Source organism: Loxodonta africana, chromosome 18 (genome assembly GCF_030014295.1).
Source record: "Loxodonta africana isolate mLoxAfr1 chromosome 18, mLoxAfr1.hap2, whole genome shotgun sequence".
Lineage (NCBI taxonomy): Eukaryota > Metazoa > Chordata > Mammalia > Proboscidea > Elephantidae > Loxodonta > Loxodonta africana.
This window is the reverse complement of record NC_087359.1, coordinates 4,227,374-4,236,518: the sequence shown is the minus strand read 5'-3', so window position 1 is coordinate 4,236,518 and position 9,145 is coordinate 4,227,374. Positions and strand designations below refer to the sequence as shown.

General features: G+C 50.0%; 1 protein-coding gene across 1 annotated transcript; it reads right to left on the bottom strand.

Moving 5' to 3' along the window:
• Positions 1–5,982: 5,982 nt before the first annotated feature.
• Positions 5,983–8,449, bottom strand: SOX17 (SRY-box transcription factor 17). Its single transcript, XM_010599538.3, has 2 exons — positions 8,143–8,449; positions 5,983–7,535 (listed from the first exon to the last, which is right to left on the bottom strand). Exons 1-2 carry the CDS (start codon positions 8,447–8,449, stop codon positions 6,622–6,624), a joined length of 1,221 nt encoding a protein of 406 aa, XP_010597840.3. The 3' UTR covers positions 5,983–6,621.
• Positions 8,450–9,145: the final 696 nt, after the last annotated feature.

Here is a 9,145-nt window from a genome sequence, read left to right as displayed (position 1 = left end):
GCCCCTATTGCCCGGCGAGGTCAGGGGTTAGGTGCTGGCCGCGCTATCCTGGACTCTGGCTGTGCCTTGTCCCAACACACTACCCGACTTTTATTTTTCTTTTTAAACACCAAACCCACGATCTTTTACTTTCTAAGTTAAAGTCTATTCAGAGTCTTGTTAAAATGCTCCCCTGCTTTACTAACAGCTGAGGCCGTGTCTGGGCGAGGAAAGCATTGCGCGCGCCCAGCGTGGGTGGGGACCGTCGCAGCTTGCCCCGAATTCAGAAGGGTGCTGGAGTGTGGTGGGAGTACTGAGCTTGGAGTCTGCCCCTTTTAAATGATTCGTGTGCCTGAGTGTAAAGATTTAGGGCGACTACTTACCTTGCCTACTGGATGTACCAAGTGAGTGAATTAAAAATCACCGTGGGACACTGCGGTTAACAGTCCGGACTGCCTGGGATTGATTAAGATGCTGTGAAAATGGGCTCCTTTCGCAGGATGCAGGCATCAGTGTTCAGTCTGCTCCACCCCCCTTCCACCAAACATGGGCACGAAATCAGTCAAAAAAAAAAAAAAAAAGCCCAACTTCGCAGCAAGGGGGAGGAGCGACGCGGGGAAGGGTGGGGCCCGAATGGTCTCACCTTACGCAGTGAGGAGTCAAGACATTGCGCCATTGTGAGGGAACAAGTAAAAGGTGTGAAATCCTAACACTTTAAATGACAGTGGTTATCAATAGGATTGCCCAAATGGAAATAAGGATAGCATTACATTCGGAAAATAGAGGAGGGCAGAAAATTCTTAGCTACCAGAGCGGGAAGTCAATGTCTAAAGATGATAAATCTAGAATTAGTTGCGCGAGCATATTTATTAGCCACCGGACGAACAGAATTTCTACTGATATTAATGCAGGTGATGCCCAGAAGAACAAAAATGGCCTGTGGAGCTGGTGCTGGGGAGGGATGGGACCTTCTCCGACTTTTCGTTTAAATTATACACCTACTGTAATGTATGAATCTTGTAAGCTTGCGCATCCCTTAAAATTCGGATTATTTGAACAGTGAATAAATAAAAAGTATACAATTTCCTTATTGAATCCACACTCCTTTTTACTCAAACTACAAACCTGAGTACTTTTTTATTTCTCCCCCTGTACTCTCACTAAGCCTTCTGTAGTTTAATGTTCTGGGCACGTGTGGGTGTGCACATGCAATTCCCACTAGCTTTTTAAACAGCCAAATAGATTTGTGAAAATGAGCAGAAGCATTTGCCATATAGGGAACAACTATCAAAGTGTCCCTTCGTTTTGCCAGTGTCTCAGAATTTTCTTCTCTTCACCAGTCCACTAGCTGCCCTGGTGAAAGAAATCACTTCTGAGGACTGAGTGAACCTCGAACCGCTGGAAGCCAGAATTTATTTCCTCATGTGCTGGCCTCTCGCATTCCACTCTGCCTATTCATCTTCAGGAATTCAGGCTCTGTTCAGATTCAGGATCTGAGAAGCTGACTGACTGGTGGGGGAAAGGGCTGAACTGAAAAGTGTTAGCAGAGCTGACATTATCTTCAGTGTGTCCCAATTGATGGACTTTTTATAAGCCCTTGGAGCCTTCATTCTAAATGAGAGTTCATATGAACTGAGGCGTTCTATATATAAAGTCCTTCTGCCAAACAGGGAAGAAGGTAGTCTGATTCCTTCAAGTGACAATTATTTCTATTCTCATTTTATAATCAAAGAGGCCGAGGTGTCCAAAGCTCAGACTAAAAAGCAGATGATCCCTAGCTCCAGCAAATATGGACAACCTTTACCAGGCTGTAAACTTCTCAACCCACTATGCAAAGAACCCAGGGAAGGCAAGTTATTCCTGTCTTCTCTTTCCCAACGGGAGAGTGAAATTAAATCCCTGAGGATTTAATTAGATAAAAAGATTAAAAAGATGAGTTAGATAAAAAGAGACATAAAATCAAGACAGAGATGGGGAGAGAATTCCCTTTCTGTGGCACTGAAGCCCATCCTCATTTGATCCCTACAACAATTCAGTGAGGCAGGCAGGGCTTTTTTCACTATCCCTGCTTTCTACAGATGAGCAGGCTGGAGTTCAGAAAAGGCTAGTGATGTGTCCAAAATCACAAAGCTAAGTGACTGAGCAAGATGAACTTCATAACTCCAAGTGCAGAGGGTCTCTTCTTCTGGGACACTGCCACTTGTGGTATTATTCAGCCATTTTCTACTCCCTGCTCCCACAGCTCAGTCTCTGGCATTAACTTCCAGTGTTCTGACACACATTATTCAGGGGAAAGGAATTCAGCCACTGGATCATCATCTCAAAATAGAAAAAAGGCAAAGCAAGAACTCCTAAGTTCTCACTGGAACCCCCCAGTGAAAACTGAGATAACAAGTGAGTTATTCAGTAAAGGTTTGCTGAGCACTTGTAGGGTGCCAGGTCAAGCGATTTAGAAGGAAAAGTCAGACCATCCATGTCCAGGTAGCTCTCCATCTAGCCAGAAAAGACTGACCAGAACCTGCTGAGCTCTCACTGTGTGCTGGCCACTTACCTTTTCATCTAACCAAGGACAGCAGAGACGAATGGGTCTAAGCCACAGGCGGGTCCAGGCTTGTGTATTAACCCGCACCAGAATCTCAACTCAGAGAGCAAGACTTCAAAAAAATCATATATTCGAGCCAGATCAGTTTTAGGAATACTTGTTAGGAAGTCAGTTTGGCAAAATATTTAAGGCTTGGGTTAAAGTGACAACAAGATCCTCAAAGCTAGAATTCTTCAGTGAGCTGTCATATGTAGATTTTTTTTTTAATTCAAACTGTTGTGTGGACCTGCGTTGTAGAGGAATTTTACATCAAAAACACCATTGTATCATAACAATTTATTCGGCATTGGCCGTATACTTGGCACTGCATTAAGAAAAATGAATAAATTTTTTTTTCCACTTTCTAGAACAAAGCTGGGAGAATCCCTTGCGGTGAGGGTTCAGGGTTTATATAGGAGAAATGGGTGCAAACTGAATTGCTGATTCACGTAAAGCTGTCTGAAAGCGCAAAAGAAAGTACAAGGAAAACTTTCCACTAGAGGGAGGGCGGGGAAGGATGTGGATCGGGTCCCAGAGCCAGGGGACTTGAAATGCCGAACTGACCACAGGCTCAGTATGTTGAGAAACTTGAGCTGAAACTTGGTTCCTCATCCTACACCAGAAGAGGACTCGGTAGGGACATCAGTGCCCCCCCCCACCCCGCCCCGCCCCCGGCCAAATATTCCGGACTCAGAAGGAAGCATCTTTTAAGCAGAAAGAATAAATTTCTGCTGAAATAATGGACATGAAATAACTGATATTGTCAAAATCAATCAAAGGGCATGGGGGAGGAAGGGAGTGTTGAACATTACGTGACGGGCATGGTTCTGAGTATTAAAACTGAATGAAAGGGGCATTTAAAAATGCTAGACTGAAGAAATAAATAAATAAAGCACAATAAAAAAAATAAAACACAAATGCTAGACTGAGGTGATGTGTTTTGGTCTATAGCCTCCCATCCCATTTTCTCTGAGTAGCTTTGGCTTGAATGTGCTTTTCCTGACGCCAACACTGATTTAAAGAGCAGCCTGATACTTTTTTTCAAACTGAAAGAACAGTAATCTCCAGAGATAAGAATAAAAAGTAAAAGCAATTGTGGCACTGCGAAGTCACTTCTTAGCTGCTTGTCTGAGTAACAACGTAAAAGCTTAGATAACTTATTAGACCCACTCTGGCCCCTTCAATAGAGATCTAGTCAGGGTCCTAGTGGGGAAGAAAATGCCCTCTGTCTTTCTGGGTCTCTCAAAGTTGTATAGACCCTATGCTGGCCTCCAGTCAGGAAATCTCACCCCAGGAAAGGGGAGACTGGTATCCTTTAGATGATGTCATGCATCGTTCATCCTGGTCCATGCTTTACACTCCATCAGCTTAAAACTAAAACCTCTGACCCCAAAGTTCTTTCCCTGATTTTTGCCACCAGTGCCCAAGTTCTTGCGCTTCAAAATAAATGATTTAAGGATAACAGCTGTTTCAGTAATTTGTTGCTGCATAACAAACCACCCCAAAACTTAGTGGCTTATAAACAACCCCTTGATTTTTTCTCGTTCCTGTCAGTGGATGGCCTGGGCTCATCTGGGCTGTTTACTCTGCTGGCCTCCCTTGAGTTACAATCAGATGGTAGCTGGGACTAGGTCATCCTGGGGGAAAGGCTGAGCTCCTCCCCCTTTCAGGGAGTCTCAGGGCCACTTCTCTCCACATGGTCTCTCCACCAAGGTAACTGGTAACTGGACTTTTCACAGCATCCAGGGACTTTGAGAGCAATAAACACAATCTGCCAAGCCTCCTTAAGGTTCAGTATTTGGACTGGCTCAGGATCCCTTCTACTGCATTTTGTTGGGTTAAAGCAGTAAGTCAAATATGCATTAAATGTGGGAGGGGATGATAAAAGGATATAAATATCAAAGGCATGGATTCACTATGCCATCCTTGGAAACTAGCTACCAGCATTACAACAGCTGCAGAAAGGAAAAGATCCTGTATTCGCCTTCGCAGGGCATCACAGGTTTCCTTTATATTTTGAGTGAGGGACAGACTACTATTCCCCATAGTCCTTGATTCAAATCCCACGAGAAGTGAGACCCAACAATAGGGAGGGCTCCTGAGATGCTGCAGGGTGTTTTCAGCTAGAGAAACTGCCTTTTGGTGGGGTGCAATCCTTCCCACAAACCTTTCTCTCTATCGGGGCTTCAGGGGGAAGGACTTAGGCTGGGCAGAACCACCTATCTGGGACAAAGGAAGAGCATGCGGAAGGTAGAGCTCTAGAGGCAAACAACCTGGATTAAGTGGTAGAAATCAGCCTAGTGTGAATTTTGTAATTTCAAATTTTAAGGTAGCCTCCACAGTGTCTTACAAAATGAACTTCCCTTTCCTTGCTGAAACCCTCTTTCCCTTATATTCCTAGCATTCAGGAAGCCCATCTTAAAAAACAAACAAACAAAAAAAACCCCTACTGTTTCTCCAGAGAATCCAGCCAAATATTTCAGCTCCAATAGCCCTACCACACCCATCTTCAGGACAAATGCTTGACCCTATCTTCCTACCCTTTCCTTTTCCTTATGGCACTTAACATTAGGGAGCAATTCGTATGTCCACCACAATGCAAGTTCTCCAGGTGCCCACAGATACAAATGTGTTGGAAGAACTCACAATATCAAGCCTTCCCCATCCACTGGTCAGGCTGAGAGTTTGTGCCTTCTTTTCTCACTTGCAGAATGGGAGAATAGCTTCCGTGCTCACTGGCTGGTTCAGGCTCAATCTCTACGGATAGAATGGGATGAAGAAACACTGGGCACTGGGAATGCCCAACTGCATCAGGATTTGTGTCTCCATCTGAAACATTCATGAAAACACCACAGCAATTCAGAGCACTGCAGCAGACTGCAAGGCCCAACACCCTACTCACAATTCTGGGACCATTTCTTCCCCATAAAGGCATGAATGACAGTGATGCTTTCTGGCTGCAGAGTAAGTATTTGTAAAGCACACTACACACCAACCGCAGACTCTTCCCAAAGATCAAGAACTTCAGGTGTCAGAAAATGTCACATATGCAGTTAACATACAATATCAAAACACTAATGAGCTGCTCAGGTTCATTTAAAGTCACAATACAAGTTTTATTTTGATTAGTTCCTGTAACTCCTTCAAATTTTTTTAACCCAGCAATTGTACTTCCCCCAAGGTTTAGAAATGCGAGAATTAAAGGCAAGTTCAGTGTTGAGGAGGTGGGTGTTGGGGTAAAGACTCCTGGTGGAATACAAACAACCAAAAATTTCCAAAAAGCCCCTGTAAGCAAGTCTCAACATTACTATCCAACAACCAAAAAACCAGAACCACTCGGGTACTCTCCTTCGATTAAAGCAATAGGCCAGAATTGAAAATACTTACATAAGATTAACCATTACTTCACAGAGAATAAGATCACTTGGAATGGATGACGTGGTGCCTTCCACAAGGTTTCTTTTTTCTAGCAAAATCAATTAGGGACACACGTGGGTATCCTGATATTCACTTTCGGGGATTCTCTTTGAAGCCATTTAGGTCTACTATTATAAAAGAATGATAAATCTACAGGAACTGTACATTTAAGGTCACCACTGAAGTATTTTATGTCTTAATATTAACACTGACTTTAAGACTCAGCTCTTAATAAAACACTGACTTAGTGTGACAAGGCACCGGCAGAGTGAAAAAGCAGAAATCCAGATTTTATTTTCAAAAGATTAAAAAACAAAAAACAAACACACCCGCGACAAAATTTCTTTGATCAATAAACTTTCAGGAAACAGAGCCAGTTATTTTGGGGCACATGCAAACCTGGCAAACTTGGAAATGCAGTTTTGACCATGCAATCGTGAGGAACAAGTCTCTGAACAAATCTTAAACCCCAACCTCACATTCCTCCCAAAGGTTCAAGTGGTAGTCAAAATAAATTACCATAAATTATACGCCAAGGCAATTTACAAAAACAGAACATGAGGCTGAGGGTTTTCTTAGCTCCTCCAGGAACTGTGTAACACTGTTTGTGCCTCTGGCCTGCAGGCTCGCCTCTCGGGCATCGGTCAAACGTCAGGATAGTTGCAGTAATATACGGCAGAGCTAGCATCAGACACCACAGAGGAGAGGGCCCCGTGACTGTCCGGGAGATTCACACTAGAATCGTGTCCCTGGTAAGGGAGGCCCATCTCCGGCTTGCACACGAAGTGCAGATACTGTTCAAACTCGGTGCGGTCCACCTCCCCGAGGAGCTCCGAGGGCTGGCTCTGGTCCGCGCCATCCCTGCAGGGCAGAGCCTCGGGCGGTGGCGACGGCTGCCCGGGCCCAGGCGTGTGCTGCGGGGGCTGCACTTGGTAGCAGCGCGCGCCGCCGGCCGCAGCCGGCGAGCCCAGGGCACCGTAGTACATGTGCAGGGCGCTGGGTGGCGCCAGAAGGCCCGGCAGCGCGGAGCCCGCGGGCTCCGGGCCCAGCCGGGCGTGCAGGGGTCCGGCGGGCGGCTCTGGGGGCCCCGCGTAGTCCTGCGGGTAGTTGTAGGCGCCCGCAGCCGCCGGGCAATCCGCGGGCAGCGGGGCGCCAAAGAAGGCCGGGTCGGGCTCCACACCGTCCAGCGGGGACGTGTCGGGCGTGGGCAGCTGGTAGCCGTCCAGCGGGGGCGCGCCCAGGCTCTGGCAGTCGCGGTAGTGGCCGCCCATGTGCGGGGGCAGCAGCGGCGGGCCCGGGGGGAAGCCCTGCTCGGCGAAGGGCAGGCCCAGGCCGTCCATGACGCCGCGGCCGACCTCGGGGCCCAGCACGGCGGCCGGCGGCTCGGCTAGGCTGTGCAGGAAGCCGCCCTCCACCCTCTTCAGCCGCTTCACCTGCTTGCGGCGCCGAGGACGGTACTTGTAGTTGGGGTGGTCCTGCATGTGCTGCACGCGCAGCCGCTCAGCCTCCTCCACGAAGGGCCGCTTCTCCGCCAGCGTCAGCGCCTTCCACGACTTGCCTGCGTGGGGAAGCCGGGAGAGGACCAGAGGTTACCGGCGCACTTCGCTCCTCGCCTCGGCCTTAAAGTGCGCAACCGGAGAAGAACCGGGTCAAGTTCAAGGGTTAAGGTATGGGACCCCAGCTGCCGAAAGGGAGTCCGAACACTGGAGGGAGGAAAGAAGGCACACACAAGCCCAGCTCCTCTAAACCCGTCCCCCTTCTTTTTACCTCCCGACCGCGGCTCGCCCATTCCCCGGCGGTTCTAGGAACTGAATCACGTCCCCCAGCCCGTGAAGGGCTCGGGGTCTGATCGGGACCGCCGGGGTCAGGGCCGATCCGGGGTGCCCTCGCCGCCGCTCAGACACGCAGGGAGGCCGTTCACCTCCAGTCACTGGACCGGCGCGTCTCTGGCCACCCCACACCAAAGACCGAGGCCGAAATGCAGTTTGGAAAGTAGGGAGAGCGGGAATCGGAAACAGAACGAGGGCCCGGGATAAAGACCTGGCCGTAGCATGCCCCCGGTCTAGGGACTCAAGGCCGCGTGGGAAACATCCTTTCAGGCTCCAGTAACCCGCTCAGCCCTCCACACTGGCGCGCTTGGCGCTGAGGCCCGGGCTCGGACTCACCCAGCATCTTGCTCAGCTCAGCGTTGTGCAGGTCTGGGTTCTGCTGCGCCAGCCGCTTGCGCTCGTCCTTTGCCCACACCATGAAGGCGTTCATCGGCCGCCGAATACGAGACTCGCCCTTGGCCCGCCCCGAGGCCCCGGCTGGCCCGCCGCTGCCCGCCGCCGCCTCGCCCTTCACCTTCATGTCCCCGAGGGGGCTCAACGATTCGGTCCACGGGCAGGGGCCCAGCCCGGCCATCACCGAGGGCAACGCGCTCCGGGCCTGGCTCTGGTCGTCACTGGCGTATCCCGCATCCGGGCTACTCATGGCGCTCCAGGCCAGCCCCGCGCCCCGCAGCCTTCTGCCGGACTCGCTCCCTGCCCCGGCCCAGAGATACCCGCACCCGCCCCGGGCGGAGGAGAGTGCGGGCTGCAACGGTCCTTCCGCCTCCCCGCCCTCCGGCCTCGACCCAACCGCCTACGTTCCCGTCCAGTCCTGACCCGCAGCGCAGTCCCCTGTCCTGGCCGGCCCAGTGACACTGCGGTGCCCAGGGTCCGCAGGGCCTTTTCTGCCCCGCGGTGGCCAATGGAGCGCCGGGGGCGTGCCGGCGGGCGTCCTTAGGCCCACGCCCAGCCCGCAGCCCGAGCCCGAAGTCCGGGTTCAATCCCACGCCCGCCCCTTCCCCCTCCCCCGGCCGCACGCTCTAGGGCTTCACCTGCCCCCGGGAAAACTGGCTGGAGCCAGGCTCTGGCGCCAAGTGCCCTCTACCCGGGAAGGGGGACTCTAGAAAACTTTGCTGAGGTGCTTGCCGCACGGCAGTTCTCATTAACATACTAAGTACCCACTTACTCTCTTTTAAATCAAATCTTTATTACAGGAGCAAAGTGTTTCAGAGTTGGGTGATCTGCCTTTCTTCTAAGGAACCACATGAGTGTCTTCTTCAAATGAGTTCTTAAAGAATGCAAAAGGCACTTGATAAAAAATAGAAAATAAATCTCTCTCCACGGACTCAAATTACTTTTT